At 40.2% G+C, this 25806-nt stretch overlaps 1 protein-coding gene across 2 annotated transcripts in view; it reads left to right on the top strand.

Moving 5' to 3' along the window:
* Positions 1–1223: 1223 nt before the first annotated feature.
* CPA6 (carboxypeptidase A6) overlaps positions 1224–25806 on the top strand; it is an 83158-nt gene continuing 58575 nt past the window's right edge. Inside the window, exon 1 of one of the 2 annotated variants that reach the window (XM_074552004.1) lies at positions 1224–1890. In XM_074552004.1, coding sequence (XP_074408105.1) covers positions 1784–1890 — 107 coding nt within the window. In that variant the 5' untranslated portion in view covers positions 1224–1783. The remainder of the gene's footprint in view (positions 1891–25806) is intronic. The other variant, XM_074552011.1, reaches the window with a different exon arrangement.

The raw sequence follows: 25806 nt of genomic DNA, 5'->3' as shown, positions 1-25806 counted from the left end.
AGTGTGCATTTCAGGTGTAGCAAGGATACACAGTAAGAAAAGTAAATGTGTAATAAAGCAGTGGGTTTTGCTTTAATATCATACTCATACCCTCCAAAAGTCAGTTGCTCAACTCTACCTTTGAAGTCACTTCTGAACAGAGAGCAGAGCTTTTATTAAATAGATGCTTGTAAAGTTGAAATTGCATTTATTATAAGACTGAAGATTCACAGAGCAGATTTGGGGGCTTGCCTATATTTAATGGAAAGTGTTTTCAACAAGAGAAGTACAGCATGTAAGCACATACACATTCACCTCTGCATATTCTCACCAGAAATAAATTTGAGATTTTAAGCAGGGCATGTTATGGGGGGATGGGAAGCTCAAGAGAGAGAACACCAATAACCAGACTGAAGAGAATAATCCTGCCTTGGACAAAGTCTTTTCCACCTCCAGACTCTATCACACAACTACTGTCAGATTTGCTGCCAGTATGAAAAAGAGACAAAGGAAAATGCTTGTTTGCCTTTCAGCCAGAGAATACAAAGTGTGTGTGGTTTAATACAGTCCTTTTTCAAAAGGCTCCCTGTGTTTCTGAAACATTAACAGGGATTTAGAGTAGTTCTCACACGTTCAAACGTCAGCTGGTTTTATTTGTCTACAGCCCACATGTTCATTTTGCTCTCAGAGAGGCTGAGAATCAGATGGGTTTGAAACACTTTTTGCTCCTTTTTAGTAAATTCAGCATAAAAGTATCAAAGGGACCATCCATTTATTCCAAATTGGCATTATATTTTTACTCATATTTTCTTTAATAGGTACTCCATGTGTCTTCTATAAACTACAATACTTAGCAGCAAAATTCTCCCCATATTCTTTGTTATTCTCAGTGCTCCAATGGCTTATCTTTACATGGATCTTTCATCATCACCAGTGTGGAACAGACAGCAAAAGTCTAGTTTTAAAAACATGCTGGGCTTTTAATTCATTCTCTTGTATCAGTGTCTCTTCCGTTCTCACTACTTAGACAGAAGAGTTTCACCACAGCAGTAAACTGAAATCCCACCTTCTCCTGCCTTTATGGTCCCTAATGGTCTCTCTACCACTCTTTGTTTCATGCAAGTGTGTCCCTGCCCTCTCTTCAGCCGCAGCTCTTGCCCAGCCGGGGAGACCTCATCGATAAATCCCCGGGCATTGAGCGGCCCTTGCCCGGCCGCTCCGCCGCACCTGCAGCCGAGCCCGCCCCGCATCATCCTCGTCCCGCCGTCCTCGACGGAGCCGCCGTGCCCTCAGGGGCTGCTCCTACCGCCGGGCCCTTGCTGTACCCTCGGGGCTGCTCGGCAGCGCCCGGCCCTTGAGGTACCCTCGGGGGCCGCTCGGCACCGCCCGGCCCTTGCCGTGCCCTCGGGGGCTGCTCGGCACCTCCCGGCCCTTGCCGGCCCCGGGCTCCCCTCGGGCTCCCCCCAGGCGGGGCCGCGCACCCCCCGCACCCCCCATACCCCCGGCCCTCCCCGGCGGGCGGGCGGGCGCCTCCCCGCCCAGTCCCGTCCCCGTCCCCATCCCCGTGCCCGGGCGCGGCCGACGGGCGTCCTCCTCCGGCTTTCTGCCCTCGCCGCTGGCCACCAGCGACACCTCCGAGCGCCCCGCTCCTCCCGGCTCCGGCCGCGGCTTTGTGTGCGCGGCACCAGCCGCCACCTGGGGCGGGCGCGGCGGCGGCGGCGGCGGCGGTGTCGGAGGTGCCGGTGTCGGAGGTGCCGGTGCCGCGGTTGGCTGTGCCGGCGGTGACGGGGGTGACTTGCCGGCGATGACGGCGCGGCCCCGCACGATGCCGCTCCGCGGGCTCCTGCCCCTTTGTCTGCTCTGCCTCCAGGCTGCGCTACCGCTCCGCGGCCACCGCGGCCGCTACGCCGGGTAAGTCCGCCCCGGTGCCCGGGCACAGCTCCGCGGCCGCGCTCCCTGCGCTCCGCCGGCCAGAGCCGCACGGTGTCTGCGGGTCCGGGCGTCCCTCCCGCCGCCGACCCGGTGGTGGGCTCGTTTGCTGGCGGGTGTAGCGTGTAGTTCTTGATAAAGGTGTTGAGAGTCTCTGCTAGCCAAAGGATGCTGTGCTGGGGGAAAAGAAAAAAGTTTGTGTCCGTGTGGAAAAGGGAATTGCCATTATGCACGAGGGAGTTACAGGGTTTAAAGGTTCCACCGTGCTCTGAAATGAATGAAGATCTGTATTTCCATTAGGGCGCAATTACACGGGAACCTGAAATTGTTTCTAAAAAGTTGAACAGTGCCTTCTGCCTTGCCTTGCCTTCTGCCTTGCCTTCTGCCTCACATATGAGAATGTGCTCATATTAGAGAATGCATAAGAAGCTCAAGCAATAAGGGGAGTCAGCTTTTCTGTAAGCAAGTGGAGAATAAAACTTTCACGTGCATTTCAAACTAGACTTTGCCTTTTTCTTCCAACGGCAGTTCAAATTTGTGTTAGAAAGGGAAAGATTGAACTAAGTAGTAGTAAAAAGTGAACTTGCCTCCAAAGTGAATGTTCTTTGCCCAGTTTAAAGATTGTTTTTAGTAAATATTTAACATAGTAAGTTTATGATGCAAATGAAAAGGCAGTCAAATATAGGAGCATTAGAAACATTTTATATTGTATATTGACACAAGCCAGTGGCATGTGTCAATGTACAATATAAAATTCTTTCAAAGTGACCAGCAAATTCATCAGGAAAAGCACACCTCTCTGTGGAAGTAAGAGCTGTATTATTCTTTTTATTTTATTGCAGTAGCCAAATCAAGCATAGGAATTCCCCTTCTAAAATGAAATTTAAAAAAACATTCCCTAAGCTTCAAGGATTTGGTAATGTGATATGAAGCCATTGACCTCTGAGTCACTATTAGTGATAGAAAATAGTTAAACACTTGACAGCTGTTTTGCCATCTCTGTTCAGTTCCTCACGTTCCAGTATCTGTCTGCACTGCGAAATCAAACAGGCCACCACAGTCAGGAATGCTCCTGACAGTGCCAAAAAGCAGCAGGACAGAAAACTGAACTGTTTTTTAAAGCCAGGGTCCTGCTGTAAGTTTTGTGCAACAGCTCTGTTCTGTCTGTCTGGAGCCCATAGCACAGGCATGGTCTCCATGGTCTTGAATTTAAATTCAGGATAGCATTCAGTTTGTTTCCAGATGACATAGAGATGAATAACACATTGTTAGGGTTGGTGCTTAAATTTTTCTGAATATTAATCACATAAGTTATCCACTACTTTTGACTAAATGCCAAAATACTCATTTTACTATCGTCTAGGTTTAAGTGACATGATCAACTATAATCAAGTTGGTTCAAATAGAATAACATGCATAAAAATTCAAATATTGTACCTCTGCTCATTATTGTAACTCAACAATTTTGTTCAAAGTTTTGAAAATAATTTTGTTTCAGCATTTCATATTCGCAAGGTGACATGTGAAAGACCAGTCCAAATTCTCCTTTGTTGATCTCTGGTTTAGAAGCTTTTGCATAGACTCTAGTCCAAAAAAATGAGACTTCTCATCAGCTTCCAAAAGTTGAACAAGAAAATCACTGCCCCAAAAAAAAAACCAAAAAAAAAGGGAAAAAAAAGCTAGAGTTAATTATAAGAACTCTTAGTCAATAGGCAATTGTAGTAGGGGGCCAAGACACATTTACAAGCCTTGCTGAAAATGTGGTCAATATTTGAAACAGAAACCAGAATGTGTAACACATGTGTAACACAAACTGGAAAAACAAGCTAATATTTTTCCTACTCTACTAATATTTTCCCCCCTCTACTAATATTTTCCATTTCTACTATCCTGGCATTATTTGTGTCAATAAAAGATGATGGAAAGTTAATTTGAAATGGCATGGAGGTTTCTACAGAATTACAAATATATCTTGTCCATCTGTCATCATCACAGTGTCCTGGGCAGGATAATTTAAATTCTTCTCTGTGCGCCATTGATTGGAATCAGTTGAGCAAGTATTGCCAATTCTACTGAACCTGACTGCCACTCAAGGGGAAAAATATTTGGTAAGGTTTTTTGGGAAAGCCTATTAGGATTTTAGGAAAATCCTAATAGGCTTTCCCAAAAAACCCTACCAAATATTTTAGGAAAATCCTAATAGACTTTGGGAAAGCCTATTAGGAGAATAGTTTGCTAATGTTCACCATGAAAAGGGGTGCCCCAACAAACTGACTTCTTTTTGTGCCAAGAAACATCTGTGAATCCTAGTAATTTCTATTGTGTCAGAAGCTGTACCATAAAGGGAAAATGCATTAGTATAATTAGGGCAAAAGAATGAGAGGGGGAAAAAAAAGCAATGGAAACGTTTCTCATAAACTTAGAGAAATAATAAACTTAGGTCAGCACTTGTAGGCACATATGATTGTAACTCTTTAGTTGAGGACTCAGACCCAAGGCAATGAACTAAGTGGAAGTGCACGTTTCTCCAAACTATATAACTATGTCAAGCAGGCCAGGTATGGCATATGGGCACATCCTTAAGTAAATGTGTTCTAGATACATTTGGGAAGCCAGCAAATATCTGGGTAGTCTCAGGAAAGTGGAAGACGCACTCAAAGCTCTTGGAAAGAGTGAGGAACAGTTGTATTTGCCTTCTGCCTCACACAATAAGCAGTTCAGCCTGAAGGAATTCAAGAGGAGCTCTCTAGAAGACAAGCCACCCAACAGCAAATTCAAAACTGTACTCACACAAACTTTTTTCCTTCCTGCATTTGTATGTTCTGTCCAAAGGTTCCAGGGGAAGTGGATAAGTGGAAGAGAAACACACATATCAGGGTTTGGACAGAGTAGATGTGGAATATTCAAGGGAGTTTTTCTGGAGCTAATTACCAGAAGTTCACACAGGAGCAACAAGGATAACCAAATACATGGGAATGGTTTAAGTTCCTGAAATAACCAAGTAAACTAGAACTCTTTGGTCTCCTGTAGGAGCAATTTAGGCTCTAAGAGATGTCTATAAACTTTGAGTCACATGGACCTAGCAGATACAGATCAGTTATTTACTGTTTCATCCAGTTACAGGAAGTAGGAGACATAAAATGAATCTAGTAGGAACCTTTTTGTACTTTACAGAGTAGGGTGCTGGAACAGATGGAGGTTTGTGAGGGGTTTTTATCAAATGCACCAATCTTCCTACTCTTAGGAATTGTATGAAGGAGATAGCTTCCCATTAGCAGGTCAAGATTTCTTGGAATAGAAACTATCTCTCTCATTTGTTCTTTAAAAATCACTACTATGATATTTTACTTCAGTTCATCTGCCTTCATCTGTACATGGTGGCTCAGCATGTTGCCTCCAATTTCTCCTCCATTTTTGTTCTTCCAAAGCCTTTTCAGAAGTGTTCCTCATCTCACCTCTTCTCACACTTGCAAATGACCAAGTGCAGACAAAGGCTGAAATAACTTGTACAGTTTTTCTCTGAGGTTTTTGTTGCAAGATTTGGTCTTTTAAAATATTGGATCAAGATTATAACTCTTCCAAAATGTTATTCTTCAGTGGGTTGCAGTACTGCAGATAATTATAATTTCTCTAGATCAGATGAAGGCTATGGTCCATGCTTACAGTGTAACAACCACATAAAATAACCTGGGAATCATGTGGAGGTGGATAGCAAGGAAAGAGAGAACAGTAAAGAATGTTCTGTAATTCAAGATACAATGTGCTGTAGCTACTGGGACATGACATCCAGAAAATTGCATAAACCAACTGTTCACATAGATAAGGACAGATATCAAATCTGAGAGCATTCAGCAAATTTCAGGTATTTTAATGCCCATTAATACCCCTGCATACCATAACTAAGTACCTCTGATCCCACAGAGTACCTTACACACAATGGCTGGCAATTGTTCTGTCTCATGGAAAAAACACATGGGAGTGTGACGAAAATGAGTTGCTGAGGGAATTGAGAAGTGGAAAGGAACTCCTCCTGTGCTATTCCCTCTGCAGATTTTTTCCAAATGTTTTAATCAGGGACTAAAAGCTGTGCTAGTTTAAAAAAAGTTCTTTCTCCCTGCTGCTCGGCTCTCCCTCCCCAACCCCAAGTAGAAATAAAATGTCATGAACACAACTGGCAAAAAAAGCATTTGGAAAGCACACCAACAGCATGAGGGGGAAGGTAATTATATTCGTTCAGATGAAAACCAAACTTAGTTCTTCTCTGGATGGTGTCAGGGACTTCTAAGAGGTGAAAAGCTGTGAGCTCTCTAGCAAAAATAATTTAAGTATCCTTTTTTTAAAATAACCAATAATTCTGTAGACAAGCACGGCCGATTCCTAAAACCAGCACAGGTCAATGAAATCCACAACAGCTTTGGGACCACTTACCTATTCTTGTCCCAACACCTCAGCTCTAATTATGTACTTTCTCATTACCTGATATTCCCCTTGCACAATATTTATGTTGTCCTATAGGAAAAATCAATTTTTCATTATTTTTCTCCTTTATGACCAAGCACGATAAATTTACCTTTTAAAATTTTTCTGCTCTCCTCATTATAAGTGAAAAATATGAAGTGTTTCAGTTGGTCTTTCTCTCCCTCTTTTAATTTCTTTCTCAAAATAATTGGAACAGTACACACAACCTCACTACCTTGGTGAAGTGCATGCCAGAAAGAAGGCTCCCAATTTATTATGGCTGTGTCTAAACTGATACATAGGCTCATGTCACCATGTGAGGCTAGTTCCCATGCTTATCCAAACTGGGTCACCATTGCCTGGTGCTCTGGCTTCTGACATCTGCAGCTGAAGAAGATGGGGGAAAAAATCATGGAAAGTAAGATATAAAATAGCAAGACATGGGCAAAACTTGCATCCATATTTAGGAGCTTTGAACTTGTCCTAGGTTTCCTAACTTATGTGCAACCTATGGCCTTTCAGTAAGAAAGATTTTTTGAAAGTGTAAAAGAAATTCCAGTAAACACACTTTCCTCATTTTTAGAAGTGTATATGTTACAAATGTGAATGTAGTCTATTATTAAAGAAAATTATGTTCAGGGTGCAGTCAACAATTATGTTCTGGGAAAAAAAAAAACAACTAGGACACATTTAAGAGGCACTTAAAAAAAGATACTTTTAAAAACAGGGAATTCACATACAAAATCTGCCTAGACCCTCAGTCTGGAACATCCCCTTTGGATACACCAGCCTCAGTGTCTCATGAAACTAAGCAGGAAAAGAAATAACAGCTTTTCCCAGAGCTTCTGGAAGTAGTTGCAGTGAACTCCAAAGCTCCCACTTTTACACTATACTCCCTTGCAGATGCTGCTCCTGTGAGTTCACACTCATAGGCTCCTTAAAATGAAGTTCTCAAATCTGAACGTTTTGTACAGGACTTAGCAAGCATTTAACAGGGGACAGACACTATATAAATTACATATATATTGATTTTTTTTAATTAAAGAAAAAAGGAATCTAAAATATGTGAGCAATCCACATTAAAGACAGTGGAACCTACATTTAGTCCAGAAGGAAACTCACAGTTCTGAAAGGAGTGAATTTGAAAAAGGGAGATTAAAAATCTGCTTTTCTTGAATATAATGCTGATGTATTTTATAGGGAACCCTTAGTACTGCATAGGACTGTATCCCACATTGCACAATAAACAGGATCTCAAAGTCTCGTCTCCAGAAATTCTAGTATCTGTAAAAATGTCATCCTCACGTGTGAAATGGCCTTACATGGTCAAAATGCTGCAGGAAACATTTGTTGTTGTATCCAGCTGAAGGTGAATGGACACCATCAATCATCCCTCTCTATCTCTTGGAGGTAAACTCTGTCATCTGCTCTTCACTCATGTTTCCTCCTTAATTTTACTTCTGAATACATAACAGAAACTCACTTTTCTGTAGTAGAACATAATATTTAAGAGGGCACAGAGTGCATAATGTTCTTCTAAAAATCAAGAAATAAGCAATTATATTGATCATATGTTGGGCATCTTTTTGGGCATGCATATAGCACTAAAAACTAAGAACAGCAGTGTAGGTCACCAGTCAGTTTTTTTACTGCTCAGACAATATGATTTGTTTTGCTCTCAGGCGGGAGATTATTATAATTTTTCACAATACAAAATGAAAATAGTAAATAATTTAAAAGAAACGGCATTGTTACTGCCCCTGTCCACGTAACTTACATATTTATGTTGTCAGTATCGTTTTTCATGCACAAAACAAGTGAAATCCATGCTCTCCATCCTATTTACCATAAGCAGGTTTAGTTGGAAAATGAGAACCAATAATTATGGTTATACATTAGACCCCTCTCTGAAAACTCTGCTGTGGTAAATACCCACATTTTTTGTTGGTTTCAGATTTGCAAGAATAAATCCACAGTCAGCAAAATTCTGGAGACAATTAAGCATAATTCTATTTTTTTTAAGGTAATTATGGTTCTGATTTAAAGGCTTTGTTCACATGACTGTACCTATGGATACAAAGTTATGGTTCTGATTTGGTGTTGGTAATACAGCAAAATGCACATAAATTTCAAGGGTGCTACTAATTTGCACCTCAGTTTATCAGATCAGAATCAGACCTTAAACAGACAATGATTTTCAGGAAAATATCTGCAAAGAAAACTCCAAAACTGCATTTTGTGGAAGGTACCTGAGGGTAGGTAAGCCAAAGCACTGTGAAATATAATCAGACCAACAAATGGATGGGGACAACAAATTCAATTTTTTAAAATTATTTTGTACCTTGAACTTGCCAAATTAGGAGGATGGGATGGGAGCTGGAATCCAGCAGTGGACAGGGAGTGTGAACTCTTTGCTTCTGTGTCTGCCTGTGCAGGCTGAATGTTCTGGACAACAATGCTCTGCTAAGCCTCCTCTTCCTCTGGGGAACAATGGGACTTAAAGTGTATTTATTTAAAGAGAATCCACGCCATAGAGTTACCACACAAAACAATATACACAGAACAGCATTTTCCAAAGAGATGTTCTAGGTTGCTTAAATACAGCTGTAGAAAGAACAGATGTATCCTACCAAATCAAAACAGTTTTTCTTTTCTATAAGTTCTGCACCTCAGGCAAGGCTGTGATACTATATCAGCAGGACCTTGAAAATGAGTTTGTAGGAGGTTTATTCTAGTAAAATTATTGTAAGAAAAAAATACTGTTTCTTATATCATACTGTATTTCAAATATCTTCAGAATAGTAATGATACAGTTAGCAGCACCTCATGCTTAACCCAAAGATAAAAAAAGAAGCTTTTTTAAGATGAGATTAAAAATAATCTCTGGGCATTCATAGCCCAGAAAGCCAATCATATCCTGGGCTGCACCAACAGAAGTATGGCCAGCAGGTCGAGGGAGGTGATTCTGCTCCAGACTCAAGAGACCCCACCTGGAGCGCTCCAGTGCGTCCAGCTCTGGGGACCCCAGCATAAGGAGGACATGGACCTGTTGGGACAAGTCCAGAGGAGGGTCTCAAGAATGGTCAGAGGATTGGAGCACCTCTCCTGTGAGGAAAGGCTGTGAGAGCTGGGGCTGTTCCACCTGGAGAAGAGAAGAATCCAAGGAGACCCCGCTGCCACCTCTCAGTACTTAGAGGGAGTTATAAGAAAGATGGGGACTAACTTTTAGCTGGGCCTGTAGTGATTGGACAATGGGTATTGGTTTTAAACTAAAAGAGGGTTGATTTAGATGAGATAGATGAAAGAAATCTTCTCCAATGAGAGCACTGAAACACTGGAACAATGTACTGGAACAGCTCTTGTTGCCCAGAACTCCATCTAACCTGACCTTGAAGGATTCCAGGGATGGATCATCTACCACCTCTCTGGGCAACCTGAGCTAGTGAAAGATGTCCCTCTGGGGACATTGAAGTAGATGGCTTTTAAAGTTTCCTTCCAACCCAAACTATTCTAAATTACTTTAGCAGGCCTAATGAAAAACTCTTTGACTTATTCCACTGTACTCCTACCAAGATTACCACCAGATGCTACTGTGGGGCTGCAGTGCAGTCATAGAGCCAAACCCTGCTGTGGCCACACTAGTGGCCTCCCGCTGCCACGGCAGTCAGCTGTGCTTCTGCTCAGCCAGATGTGCAGCCTCTGCTCAGGGACTGGCACGTCTCTGCCACAGCAAGACAATGCCAGGAGCACAGAGGGGAAAATAACCCCACTTCTTCATTTCCCCCACCCCCCCAGGACTAATTGACAGCTTATCAGGTTGTAGTTTGGCTGCTGCAGAGCCTCTGCAGCACAGGGAAGGGGAAGGAATGGCTGGGTTTTGGTACCTGCCTGGTACCTCGAGTCTGTTGTCTCCCTGTGCACTGGGAGAATTTGTCTGAAACCAGTTTATTCCAGGTGTGTATTCCAAGGAGCACATCATGGTTTTTCCTCAGCAGAATTTGGTGTCTTGATCAGTCCCGACTGCCAGATTCCTCTCCAGACCTATGTCAATAAACTCAAATGAGTATTTCAGACTCCAAGAGAGAATAGTATGATGCTTATTTTCAAATAAGTGCTTTCCTGAAATTGCAAAACCAAAGAAAAATTTAACCTTGGTACTAACCATCATCCTGTGGGGCTTTTAAGCAAAGGGCTTTCATTATGCTTAATGTCTGAAGAAGCTGTAAGTCTCTCTTTACCTGAATGAACAAGACTAGCTTGATAAGGCCTACAGAAAAAATAGCCTCTATTCATTAAATAGGTTGGTGTTAGGCAAACAATAGCTATTACATGGCAAGAAAGTGAAGACATTTAATTAAGTACATTTTATTATTAGTTCTGTTTTTCTTGTCACAGCACAGTTCCATATTTTAAGGGAAATAAACCTTGAGAAACAAACCTTTTTCACCTTTCAGGGAAATAATACTTGAACTGTATAGCCCAGGCAGCCAGAAACACACTTTGCCCAAAATTTGCACCAAATAACAGAGTCACTGTGCAAGGACAATGCCAAATCTGGGCTGGTAACTCAGATGTCTCTGCAGAATGAGCTTGTGTCCTTGCCAGTAACACACAGTGTAAACATACCCAGCGGCACAAAGACAGCACAGCATGTCCTTATCCTGCTCCCTTATCAACAGGCTGGATCCCTGATCCATCTGCCTGTGCGAGCAACAATGGTAAAAGATGTAAATGGAGAACATAAAATCTAAGTAATTTGCTTTTCCGCGAGAAAAATCAAATAGTTTCACCTTCCATTTGTTCAGCTCAGGTTCTTTTATTTTGCTTTTACCAGAAGCAGCTCTCTTAGTTTTGAAATAGTCAGACATGTAGTCATGTTTTGACATGGCCAAAAAAACCCTTCAGAGGAAATCAAAGAATCTTTTGTAAAAGATAAATAAATGTAAAAGGATAAAACCTTTTCTATTCACTATCCAGCCACATAAAAATAATTCCTGATTTATTTTCCAAGGCCTAGACTAGAATATAAAGTGAACTATTTAATTTTGCAGGTTTTGATCACTCCTGGAAGGGTTTTTTCTATTCAACACTAACTTGCCCTGGAGAGGGTGGTGATTCTCCCTCTGAAGCAGCTGTGAGGAGTGGGAAACACAGGAACAGAGGGCTCCTGTGTCCAGACCAGGTCTTGGGAGGAACCCTGTCTGCTTGCCATGGGCTGTGCAGTGTCTGAGCACATTTTGTGTTTTGTATCTCTCAGAGGGCCCAGGCAAAGGGACATCATCTGGTCAGAGAATCATAGAACCATAGAATTGTTTTGTTTATAAAAGACCTTGAAGATGGCTGACTCCAACTGGTGACATAACACAGCAGAGTCCACTACTGAACCATGTTCCTAAGCATCCATGTCTTTTAAAGACCCCCAGAAATGGCTGAGACTGGTGATTCAACCATGTCTGTGGACAGCCTGTTCCAATGCTTGACAATCCTCTCAGTGAGGTTTTTATCAACCTCTGTCACACAGACAGGTGACAAAATGGCTGATCTACTCTTGCCAGGTGATTCTGGGCCAACACAGAGACAGAAATGTGGACATTTCGGCTCAAAATGGGTGAGGGAGTACTTGGGGTCTTCAGCCTTTCCTCCTGTCTCCAGCATATGTTGTTTGCCACATGAAGTAGTTATATTTCTCAAGGCCTTCCATCTAGGCTTACCTGCCAGAAAATCTCCATCAATTTAGAAAGTAGGTGTCCAGTGGGTTCAGGTGCTTTTGCAGTTCAGAAGCAGTTTGAGAGGTGTCACAGACCTGGAGACTACAAGACCATCAGTGCCCCTGCTAGCATCCACTCCCTCTATTCGTAGTTCTTAGAGGGCATGCCACCCACCAGTGTGCTATTTTTCCTATGTTCATCACTTTTCATTGGACCTATCACCCCTTTTTCATAAGATAACTGGTGGTTTTCTTACTGTATGATGAATGATGGACAAAAAGGCACCCCAAAAGTCTGGTAGTCAGCACAGGCAGCCCCTGCCTGACCAAGGTGCAGGACAGTTTGTAATGATTAGCATGTATCACTCATAAACATGAGAAAACCGTATAGAACCATTAAAAATGGTTATCTTAAGCCCCTGGGAGATTCTGGAAAAGGGGAGTAAAGTCATTGTCATACATGTTAAGGAGTCAGTACAGAGTAGTGCTCAGGATGAGTTAAGCCCTTATGTCTCTCTTTTATGAGGGGCAACCTCTCCAAGTCCTGTGAAAGGTCCGCAGAGGAATGGTAAGTGAAGGGCTCCATGGACCAGGAAAACCTGATTTTTTGCTTCTGCTGAATGAAACTGTAAGAGTGAGGGCAAAGCCCAGAGATTTCACCTTGTCACATGAGATCAGTCCTAACAATTTGCAGACAGCGACACAGTGCCATGAAAGAGTTTAAGGTGCAGAACAGCAGAGAATGACAGATGAACACTTTGCTCTGTGAAATCTGATCTTTCTGCATTGTTTGCCTTTAATCCAGTGACCATTATCTCTGCTGAAAAAATACATGTGAGCTTTTATGTGTGACAACTGCACTCGGGGTGGTCTTTGAATTAGAAGGCGTTTGGTCACAGAGCCTGCAGCAAGCCACTGCCACTGCAGCCTGCACAGTTATATCAGGAAAAAAGAAACATGCAGGAGAGGAAAAGCCTTCCCCTGGGTGTTTAAAGGGGACAGGTCTGTCAAAACTGAGGAAAGAGCTTCCTAATATTCAGGTGTATTTGCTGTGAAGTGCCATTAGCTGAGGGAAGAGACGTACATTTTAAATGTTTATGCCACAAGTAATGGATCTGCCAGATTTCAGTTATCTTGTTAGAGCTAATGAAATACAGTCTTAATTGAGTAGCTAATAGCTGGCCAATAAAAATGCAAAATAACAATTCTGCTGAAATAGAAAATAATTTGAACAAACAAACAAACAAAAAGACTAGGCAAAAGGGAAACGCAGGGATCTTACTGGGAGGACCAGTTTTACAGCACCCAATGGAAAAATTAACTATTAGGGTGGATGTAGCCACAAAAGTCCCTCTGGCTCACTGGAAAATATTACTTTCTTCAGGAGAAAAAAAAAATAGCACAAATTTCGAGCAAACAAAGGAGTAATTTTTAAATTCATGGTTGTATAAAGAACTTTGCTTCTTAGAAGACTAAATAAATGGGTGAACTTAAGGTAATATTTCTAAAGTTATAAAATTGCAGAGAGAGTATTTCTTTCTAAACTGCATGGCTGTAAAACACCAGATGCCATACAATGAAGTAATCTCAGAGCAAGACTGGGATCTGCTGTCTGTGAGGAGCGCACAGATGCTTGCCTTTAGCAGTGACGTCTTGCTCATAAAACAGGAACACCACTCACTCTTCACTGCATCCAAAACTTGTGTCCCCGTTGCGTGTGGGATTCTGTTGTTTTAAGATTAATCATTACTCATGTGGAACTAGAAAGGGAGAGTTTTAAATTACAGTTTATGAAGAGAGAAGTAAGAGTTGCCTTATGTTATGTTAAGGATTAACTGAAGGAAATGTTGCCTCTTGGTTGAGCTTGGCAGCCAAAGAGGCCTCTGCTGTTTTGGCCACACATTATCCTGATGTATGGCTAAGGTCACTCCTCTCTATTTCACAAAAGCAAAAATGGAAGCACAACAAAAAGATATGTTTTTCATTTGAGACAGAAAAAACCAAAATTCCACCATAAACACAAAATATCACCTCATATATTGTGCTGCTTCTTCCATAATAAAAATGTTTGGCAGCTTGTTCTTAGCCATGGAGCATGCCAACTCCATCTTCCATGAAACTTAATGTAATGATAGATGGTCACAAAAAAAGTATAATAAAAAAGAAGCTGCAGAAATATGGAGCCAACAGTTTAAGGGGTTTTTTAAAGCTCTACATTTGTGTGGTATTAATTGACATAGTGTATCAAGTGTAGCTCAAAATGCAAATATTTTGCCCATTGCAGCTTTATAGACTGCAATAATTGCAAATGGAAATGAATTCATCCTATGAATTTATTCCAGCGTACAGTGTAAAAAATACAATTTAAGTTGAAAGCATATAAAAGCAGAGAATGTGATATTAGCTGGATTTAAAAAATGAAATCAAAAATAAATGCAACTCTCCATCTGGATTCTGTATTTAGTGTTTCATGGACATGTACTGTTGTTGCTAATTTAAAAAAAAACTCCTTTTGTTTGCCTTTTTGATAAATCCCATCAAAGCAGCTGTCCTTTTCTAGGAGAAAATGTAGAGCAAAGTAGAAGTTCAATACTGATCACAGTTTCATAATTCATGCATTCAAGATAGCATAAAACAATACAAATATTATATATTTTTTTTCATCTGAGATTTCATCTCACTCTTTGAGACCATTTCAGTAAAATTGAGACACATCCTGTTTACCTGCCAAAAACTCAGCAAAATCAAATAGACCAACCAACCTTCCCTAGCTCAGCATTTCACCTTTAGATGGGAGTAAGCACAGAAGCTCTGTCTCATAAAAACACTGGGTGCTACAGCAGCAGCAGGAGATTTTTTTAGTGAAAATGCTGCTTGGGGGACATATCTTGGCAAGCAGCAGCTCCCTGATGGAAATAGCATTTGGCATCAAAAAGTTCTCTCCCAGAAGCCCTGTGTACTTAGTTTCTCAGCTGTCTTTTTTCAAAGAACCTTTCCTTTTGCTGGCTGTGCAGGTGCTGAGCTGAGATCACAGCTTGCTGTATAAAAAGCTGCTCCTTTTCCTCATACCTGCTCTCAGTTCTCACTTCTCTTGTACTTCACTGTCCTCATCTTTCCTCATAAACATCCTGCTGGACTGTCCTGGGGAGGGATTGAGGCATTTTCCTGCTGGCTCAGCACATAATTCCTGATATTTGCTGTTCTGTGGCTGCAGTGTAATTAGGCAATAGCAGTTTCAGCTCTAAACAGGTCTCTTGGACAGTGGCCCCAGACAGTATGATAAATAGCAATCTCATCAGGTGAAAATAAGCTCAACAATTTTTTGCTGTTACGAATGTTTCCAATTTAGGGATTTGGTTTCAGCTGGACAGAAGGGAAGAAATGCTGATGGGATGATAAGGAGCTAGCAGCTCTCTTCAGCATTTCATTAATTTTTGTGAGTTATTTTGTCCAGAGAGATCTTAAATCATACTTAGGAAATTTTCATCAAGTATCAACAGACAAAGCTCTGTTTTGTAAAATGCTGAGTAGATGGGAGCAATGCTGAGAAATAACTGATACCTGAGCACCAGAATCCACTGACACCCTCTGAACTTGGTATTCTGTCCTGTTGGATCCCCCTGGATTTCATTGGTGTCTTTCCTTGAGTTTAGTAGTTTTCTCTGCGTGGGAGTTGGAAATAGGGATCAAAAAAGAGGAGGAAGAAAGAGGTCGTAGACAATAGCTCTGAGAGACATAATCTACCCTGGTCATTTCAGCCCAGTGTAACACATCCTGGATGAAGTTTATAGCAATGTCCCTTTTCACTAAAAGCTACAATAATATTTTTATACCTTCACACAAATATGTGCATCATTATCCATGATACCTCAAACCTGGTAAGTGAAAGCAGCATGCACAAAGGTAACTGTCTTTCATACAGAAGGTATGAACAGCATGATGTCATGCAGTCAGGTAGACTAAACAATCTGTCTTTTTCAGATAAAAACTATAAAACCTTAAGAAACATTTACTGTATCAGGTATGTGATGAAAATTACAGTAATAAATCTGACATGGTTTAGAAACTGTGTTCCCAGGACAATTACAGAATGCCCTAGGCATTTGCTGTCTGCCTGCTCTTAGGCAGAACATGTTTACACCATGTTTCATAAATCCAACTGCTGCAGCATGGGGTGGTTTATTCTGAGAGCACAGCAGTGAATTCCCTAAACAAAATGAATGATGTAAACCTCAAAGGGCAAGTTTGGTATCTCAGTGACAAAGCCACAATATTTAAAGGAGATCCCTGCATTTGGGGTTTGTTGTAGTTTAGCAAATTAGGTTCCAGATTGATGTTAAACAAATAATCAGTGTGGTGATGCTTTTTAACAATCAAGTAATAAACAAATGTAAGAGCATGTCTCAAGAAATCAGCTGTAAGTTGTTTTAACAATGCATAAAACATCTGCTCATTACCACAGCTCTCCAGCATGGAGAGGGGCACTGATGGAACTTGCTGAGTGTTGTCAGGACCTTAGTCTGTCCTAGCAGCCCTTCACCACCCTGCCTTCCTCCAGCAGAAGAGCCAAACATCCTGTCACGTTCAGTGGCTGTTCAGTGACGTTCTGAGCCCTGACTCAGTTGTGGCCACACCTTGACCTTGGAGAACACAGAGTCCCTGCTGGGCCCGGCAAGAGATTTGGGAGAGCTGCCGAGGCGCTGCAGGGAGGTTTTGATGGAATTACAACAACAAAATCAGAATCCAGCCAAACATGAATGCTCCTTTGTTTGAGGAAGAGGTGATTATGGGGCAAACAGGTGAAATTTTCACAAGTTTCAGTTCAGAGCATTAAACATTTTTTTGTCTCTGTGGAGGTAAAAACCTTACCATCTAATAACAGCTCTAGCTTTTCTGTTTAGCAGAGCTCCCCAAAAGTCAATTATGTTTCATTTCCTGGTAGCATAAAGGATTCCCAAACCCTACTGCCTTATTACTCTGCTTAAAGTACATTTTTCAACTCATACTTTTCCTTCAAGCTTATAGCTTTGTTGTCCCTTTAGATAAAATAAGTAACACTGCCATCTGATTTTCTGATATTTTATTTACCTATTGAATTTCTGGGGGAAAACACAGACATTAATTCAGGAACCTGCATAATTCTGGGCAGTATTGGCTAAGAAAAATCATGTGTTGAACAGATGATAGTAAACCAAATGTTTTCTCCAGATGTTACTTGATTCTCCAAAGTGAATGAAACCATAGTGCATGTTAATTCATCTTAATTCATGTTGTGATGAGAATTTCGTAACCTCACTCCACATTTCTACGCAAATATTTGTATTACTTAGTTATAAACTGAGTTCATTAAATGAAATAAGGAAAAAAAGACACACTGTACTCCATTTTACAAACATTTCTCCATAAGTTAAGTCATATTGGTAGCAGATTTTGAGCCCAGCTAAGTCTGAAGCACTAGAAATAGTAAGATAAACTACTTAAGGGTCACTTTTTGTTGTTTTAAATTGGTAAGAAGTAACTTCAACCTCTTGTTTAAAAAAAAAAAAAAAACAACCAATTTAGGTATTTTGGTGATCACAATACCTCCTATTAAATTGTAAATGTTTTATGGTGTACTTTTGGGATATCAATCACAGGACCCATAAGCAAAGAGTCAGTGAAGGAAAGAGAATCTTCCAGGCGTGACACATCTGGTTTTTTGGCAGCCTAAACAGACTTTATATTGCCGGCTTTAAATTGGGCCTTTGAGTTTGCCACATGCTTTATCTGATGATGGGATGTCTGCCCTGCCATGTGTTCCTGGTTGCAGCAGCTTCAGCATTTAATATTTAGGTTTATTCCCCTCCCTTCTCTCTCTTCAGATGATCTCTGTGCAGGAAAGCTTCACACTCAGTCCTTGTGCTTAGGGCTTATGGCCTTGCTCTTCTGAGCCTCTAAATATTATGCATTTCTGATCAGGACTGGGACAATATACAGTATTACAAGAGTTGTGATCCTGCATCACCAACAGTTCTACACTCAAAGACATTCAAAAGCAGCAATCAAAAGATGCCCTCCTGTACAAAACTATTGATGCATCCATTGAATGGTCAGAAGCTTCTCAGTTGCTTTCTTTACTAAACTAAGGCTCTATTATCAAAAACCCAGTACTAGAGGAAGTCAGCTGTAAGCTGTATTTGTCAATTATGAAAATGAATCTAGAATCAACTGGGTATGTGATCACAGATTGCAAATGGGCCCATTTGCGTCTGTCTTGATTTAATGTGTTCTTCAGAGAAGCACCTTACTGCTTTTAGAAGTAGGTGGAATTTGCTGTTAGGGAAAAAAGAGCCTTGATTATCTCCTGGATGCTGCGTCCTAATAAAACATAAAATTGCTTGAAAGGAGTATCTGTTATTTTCAAATTGGGTGACATAGGAAATAGAGGAATTTAAGTAGTTTACTCTTAGTCTATTCCATTTCTGGACTGGTTACAGCATCCTGGTACACTTTCCCCTACATCTGATTCTTCAGTTTGTGTATAAAATACTTCTGAAGATACAGATTCAGTTATATACATGCTAATAATTACCTTTTATTTTCTGCTCAGACCATGTAATCAAAAATATCAGAAATATTATGGAAAATAAGTTTCCACTGTGAACCTGTGAACTCAAAGCCAGCAAGTGAATAGACTAATGCTTTTGTTTTTTGGTATCCATAATTTCTTAAACTTCCCTTGGAGTCTGCACAAACTGAACACTCAAAGTCAGCAGTGACTGGGAAAACAGGGGATTGCAGATGTCACCCTCACTGACTCCATGTGCTACTTGTCCCAGGTGCCACTGACTGCACCAGTGTGTTATGCTGAGTGACAGCCAAGTGTTTTCATACAAGTGCCTTCTAAGCAGCCTTTCCCCTCACTGCCTCCATCTTCTTCATTGCTCCCTGTTCCTGTGATGCTGTGTTCCCATTTCTCTTCCGATTTAGTGCTTATTTAGAAATTGTTACTGCCATCAAACCTCAGACCTGCAGTGGGCACAGAATGGATTATCAATCCAATATAAAAAGTCATTGTAGTGTGGAATTACTAAGTATGCTGTTGAACTAATTTGAAGTTTAATAAAATGTTTTCACTTATAAAATTATTATCAGAGAGCATAAATAAAAGAGTTCTGCTTCTTCCCTGTTTTCCACTGTGAACAGTAACGTGACAAGGGAATTCAGCAGCTCCTCTGCTCTTCAGAGTATTCCCAAAGGCAAGTTTTAGGTGTTACTCATTAAGCCTGAAGGAGAATTATAGAATCAGGAATCTCTTCACTTCCTCATCCAGAGTAAAAGCAAATGTCAAGCTAGCAGCCACCCTGCCCTGCTCCCTAAGGCAGCCATGGATCTGGTGTATTTCTGTATTACACTGTATTTATCTGGTCACGTGTGAGAACGTGGCCATTTACAACAGTGACAACAATGACACCAGTGCACCAGGATGCCACTTACTGCTGTGGTGTAGTATCAAACTCCAGCAGATTAACAGGCTTCCTGTAGGCAAATAGCACCCAAAATACTCATCTACCCAGGGAATTAGGCATCTGTTAACTTTATCTGATAGTTTCTTTGTTAAACAGTTCATTCTCTTGGCAATTGACCTTCAAATTAAATGTGAAATGCAAACTTCAGAGCAGGAAAATGAGCCCCTAAAATCTATCAAATCCCTTAGTAAAATGCATCACTATTGGCTCAGACAGAATGCTTCCTAATTTAAGGCTGACATTTATATGTTACTCTAAAAGAGCTAAACATGAATACTGAAGAGACAAAAGAAGCTAGAAACATCAGAAATAGTAGTTAAACTCTTACATCACTTAATTTTAAAAGTTAGGTTAATGGCATGAAGTTCTAAAATCTGTAAGAACAGGGGATTTATGGGTTTGCAAAAGACATTTAGAAAGATATGTACATGTATAAATGAATCATTAAAATATTTTATGGAGAGATTTTGAAGAAGAGTGCTTTGGTATCATTGGCACTTGCTTAAAACTGTAATATTTCACATAGGAGCCTAATGTGGAGCTGAGAAAGATTATTTTACACATTTAAGTGTGTATTGACTCTGATAGCATTCAGATATCAATGCTTGTGTAACATAGTGCCCTTGTAGGCAGAAAACATGTGTCAAGTAGAGCTGGTAAAAACAAAAGTTACTCTGCATGTTTTTTGATTAAATTGGCCTTTGACAAAGTAGAAATTTCTGTGAGGCTTTTTTCATGCTTGTGATAATGCAAAAAAAAAAAAAAAAGAATGAAAAAAGGGGTAGTCAGGATATTTAAAATATGTTTTAATTTTTTTTTTCTGGACGCTAAATAGATTAACTTTTTTCTTACTGCTTCTCTGGGAATAAATAAATTTCATGAGTAGTTATTGACAAATTAGAATTTCTGTCAATAATGACAAATGTTTGAGGGTGAAATTTCTCTCTCCAGAAGACAGCATGATTAGTAACTCATGTGTTAATGACATGGATTTGAGTGGGGAAAAAATGTTTTCCACAAGCAGTGGTGGAGGATCTACACCCACCCTCTCAAACTCACAGTCTTCTGTAGGAAAAAGGGTGCTCCAGGAATTTATCTTTGGTAAATTTAAAGTACTTTTGGTTAAATTTAAATCTAAGCAGAGGCCTACTTATAAGTCTTGGCATTTTGAGTCAAAATAAAATAACCACCCTTCCGTGTTCTGTGTGAGCAGGCAGTGCTGTGCAAACATTCTGATCCAACTGGAACACCTGGTGCTGAGGACCAGACATTCTCTACATTGCATGGATCTGGTTGGGTTTTGCTTTGGTCTGGCTGATCTCATCCACAGAATAAAAGCTGATTTGTGTTTGGGGCGCATTGCACGTACCCCAAGAGCATCCCTCAGTTTGCATTCAGTCAAGTTCGTGCACCTTCAGACTGGTCCAAGAGGCTGTGTCTCAGTGAGAACCACATGTGTGTGGGAAGGCACTCTCAGGTTCACTTCAGAAGTGCACTTCTGATCTGAATTAAAAGGTTTATGTGGCTTCTTTCCCTCTCCCAACACTAGTACCTAAAGAATAAGGTGTCTGGAACGGTGCACCTGTTAAACAGCATGTCTGCAGCAAAGGTTTCTTCCTACTCTCCATCACCTATCATTGATAAAGATACTGAGATTCTCTTGGAAGAGAACATGGAACCACTGTATTTGTCATGTCTTGTTTTGGTAATTTGTGGGTATAACAGGGAGTAGTTCCATCCAAAGCAATCCGTGATTCCTTTCTTTGCACATTTTTAAAAGTTTTACTCAGCCATTGGCTCCTTTTTCAGAAGAATGCTTTCACATTGTAATCAGATTTGTATTGCCTAAAAATGAAGTAATTACACCACACCCAACACAAAAATAGAAAAGCAGGAGCTCTCAGTATCAATTTCTTCCTTTAATTCATTTGCAAAGGTGTCTTTTGAACCCCTCCTTTATGGAAACCAAGACGTCAATAACAAGAAATAAAATTTCTCCAATAACAAGAGTCGTTAATACCAGGTTTTCACTCATGAAATTACTATAAATGGAGTCATATTACCATGAGTGTGTTTAAGAAATGCAGGGCAAGTCCCAGCAGCCCTGGAGAGATTTCTGAGACTGAACTAAAGATTTAAGAGGAGGCACCTGCTTGTTTGCCCGTGGCAGCTTCCCTTGTAGTAAACTGAGCGCAGCTGTCACAGCTCCTTGCTCAGGGGCAGAGGGGAAAACATCCCCTTCCACACCACACTGTGTTAATCTCCACACCACCTTGGATTTCTGGTTTACTGAAAAAAGGTGAACAGAATCAGGGAGGTCAATTTACAATGTTTCAGCAGCACACTGCTGTTCCTTGTGCAGTGACACTGTCCAGCCAAGTATTCAGCTGGCTGTCACCTGCCACAGGTGTCTCCAGCTAACTCTGGGTGAGAAGACTGTTCCAAAATGGAAATGCTCTGATAAAGATGCTATGATTAAGATAGCCACCTTTTGACACATACTAGCATTCAGAGAATCTCAAAGCAATTTTATATTGCATATGCTTTCTGGAAGCACATCAAGAGGTATTGAGGGAATTTGGAGCGCCTGAAGCATGAAGTGAAGGCAAAGGGAATTGTCTTGCTCTAGGCATGACAAAAATAGTTGCTGGGGGCAGGAAACTCTCTCTGGTCAGGGCAAGTGGGATTACTGCAGATATCTGAGGCTCCTGCAGTACAGCCCTTCATACAGCACCACTGAACACTTTGCTAACTCTGTAATGCAGTTGTTCATTTAATACTCATTTGTACTATATGATTGTTACTGTTCAAGACTGTACTCCTTGAGCTAAACTCAGAATTTTCTATTTACAAAAGCAAGTAAAAAATGCACTGATTTTCTCCCTTTTCTTTAACATTGTTCAGTGGTTCCTTGTTGTGCTGGAACTGCCTTACCCAAGCTTCTACTTGAATATTCATTTTGGTGTGAATGTTTTAATCTGCTGCTTGGATGCATTTACTGTGCTGTTTCCCAATTGAGTAGTAGTTAGGAAAAAACTTTGGAAATCTACTACTAATGAAATCTTTTATTATTATTTATTTTATATTTATGTTGTCTCTAATTATAATACTAGTAAGATTTATTAACACCATCTTTGCTGCTTCTGTAAAAAAATACTAAAAGCAGATGATCTAGCATACCTATGTAATTTATTTTTCTGTTCAGCTGGCAAAGATTTAGACAAGACTAGCTTAACTTCCATCATTTTTCCAAAATCAAAATGTGATAGATGAGCCAAATATGAATGATGAGATCTGAAAGTGACCTTGTTTTTTCTCCAGAAAGCAGGCAGACCTGAGCAGCTTTAATTGCAGTGCTCACTACAAGCAGTTTATGCCTGTATTAACAGACTACATGAAATATGTAATTACCATGTTAAGCACAGCAATATGAATCTGCTAGGAATGGACTACAAATTGGGATTATTCCAACATTCAGAGTGTAACCTAATAATTGCTAACCATCACTGATCTTGCTACAGCCTCTTTTATGAGAAGTCAGAATACCATAACTCATTTCATGCAGACCACATTAGTGTGGATGATTCCAATTCTAGAGCCCCTTTCTGCCACAGAGGAAGAGAAGTTTCAAAACAGAACAGAACAGAAAACAAAAAAGAATCCTTAAAATACACTGTATTAAGGATGTTTAGGTGATGCAGTAACTCCCTTCACTCTGCCATTAAGCCCAGACAGGAGATTTCACATGCTCCCTGAGTTATCTCCATGGTAATTTGGGCTATTGGTTGGATTTACCATTGGGTGGTTTGCATTGGAAGGGATCTTAAGGATCATCTAGTTCTGAACAGAAATGTTTTACTTTTCTCTCCATGCAGAATAGGAAAGTTTTCAGAATGTCACATAATTTTTCACTTGTCCACATTGTTGTCATTGTTCAGGTGTAGACTTTCATTGCAAAGTGCTCCATCTCAGCCAGCCTTCTGGTACAATGGGGAGAACTTTGATATTAATAGCTTTGTTAGGTATTACACCACCTCACCCTAGAATCAGGACATTTTAAAATAGAACAAAAGAAAAAAAAAAGCCATCAGAATTGAAAATGTTGCTGTGAGGACTGTACTGCAGAAAGATTCATTTGTCCATGTCCCCATGCAAGGTAGGTGTATTTTAAACAGATACCAGTAATGATCTTTGGATTTTTGGGTGATAAACCTCCTGCAGTGAACATTTTGCCCCAACATCTGCAGAGCACACAAATGTCAGCAGATAAGAAAATTCAGTTTATGCAAGCAGGTGCAACTCTGTTGACTTGAATAAAACAAAGTGTATTAACACCAACAAAAAAAATAAAGAATGCCAAATTCCTTTGAAAGATATTTTAAAGAATAGTTTATTATTTAAATATTTAATATAAATCTTTCTCCTTCCAGTCGTAAACACAGATTGCCTTGAAGTTAAATGTCAGCCTCTCAACACAGCTATAATTTATGGACAGCATTTATTCCTTGGTGAAGTATTTTACCTCTCTTTAGTTACATAAATAACCTCTCCAAGACCTGTTAATTTATTCATTGCCTGTTAATCCTTATTTGTCACCCTTATTTTAAAAATATACATTTATCTTCTGCTAATGAGAAACAGGAATAAAAGTCATTCTCAGTTGGTTCAAGGAAGGATCAGAATGTGCAGAGTGTTTTGGTTAGTGTGCAAAGCTCAAAATAAAGTGCTCAAAGCAGTCATAGCCCTGGAATCAGAGAACAGCAAGTTTGGGAGGAAAAAAAGAGGAAAAAGGCAAGAAAACAGAGAGCCTTAATATATGTAAGGTATTAATATAAAATATGAATAATAGAATATAAAATGGAATAGAATATAAAATAGGATATATATTATGTAGAGAGAGAATGTAAAACAGCTTAACTGCATTGTGCTCTATACTGCATTGGTCCTTACAGAAATATTTCACTGTATAGACAGGATGATGAAGAGAGGTTTTCTAGGAGGTGATTTGTGTCTTTATCAGACTGAAGAGTCTTGAGCTGCCCATCTCTCACTGTGGGCTGTGTCAGGTGAGGTGGCCTGGCACGGTGTGGAACAGAGCTGTGTCTGTACCACAGGTGATGCAAGCATCTGCTAGGAGACAGATGTGCTTTGCCAAGACACGTGTGGTGATCATTTTCACAAAGAGCTCCCTCTCAGCCATTCAGAATTTTGTTTTGTGCCTGGTCTATTAATGAACTCATGTTGGTAGAAAGGGCAATGTTTTGTTGTGTGCCCACAAACATCATCTTCCATGTGTCTTCAGGCTGCCATAATACAATAAAATCATTCTGTCTATTCACAGCACCCTGGTAAAAGGTGTGGGAGGGTTGCAGCACTGCTCAGGAAAGACCTGTGGAATTGGCCTCCTTTTCAACTGGTTTAAAATTGTGACAAGCTCAATAGCTGCAGTTAAACTAAATTATTCTCTTAACCAAAAGCAGAATTTCCACTTTTTTGCTTAGGGAATTCTTACTGTGGCATGCTGTGAGGTCAGGGTATTAGCCAACTAAGAGGCACAGAAGTTTCTGTAGAATTCCAAGTTGTCCCACAAAAATAACTATTACCACAATAAAGAAGTAAATCACAAGCTTGCATTTCCAGATTTACTCTATATGTATCTTCTTTTCTGAAGTCAGAAGTGACTTCGTAGAGAACTGACACAGCTTTAATCTAGTGAAAAAAATTATTTCTCAAGCAGCTTATAAAAATGGGAAAATATAATTGCCTTAATGGCTGGTGCAGCTGCGTTATAGGAGCTGTCTTCAGAGAATAAATAATTTCATTGCCACTAAAATATTCATATCCCTCTCCAAGCCTTCAGCTTGGTTTTGTTTTTCAAATAGTATTCTACATTTGGTACGCTTTTGTTTTCTTCAGCACTATAGGTATCATTTTTCAATGATAGGATAGTAGGTCAGTTTTGTGTAATATACTCAGGACTGGTTGGAAGAACAAGAGGTAAAGAATTTGTTTTAAAAAATCCAACCTGGTATTTTTTCAGGTTGCATATATGTACGTCACAACTAAGTTCAAAGATTCAGTTCCATCAAATTATGCACAGCTATCTTGTTTGTACGTGTGGATGTGTTAAACTCTTCCTTCCCATCCGTGCCTTGCTGTTAAGTGAGACTGCAAACTTGCCATCGAGCATAAACATGTTTAAATGTAGTATCCTGACATTTTTTT

Source organism: Zonotrichia albicollis, chromosome 1 (genome assembly GCF_047830755.1).
Source record: "Zonotrichia albicollis isolate bZonAlb1 chromosome 1, bZonAlb1.hap1, whole genome shotgun sequence".
Classification (NCBI taxonomy): domain Eukaryota; kingdom Metazoa; phylum Chordata; class Aves; order Passeriformes; family Passerellidae; genus Zonotrichia; species Zonotrichia albicollis.
This window is presented reverse-complemented; position numbering and strand designations above follow the sequence as displayed.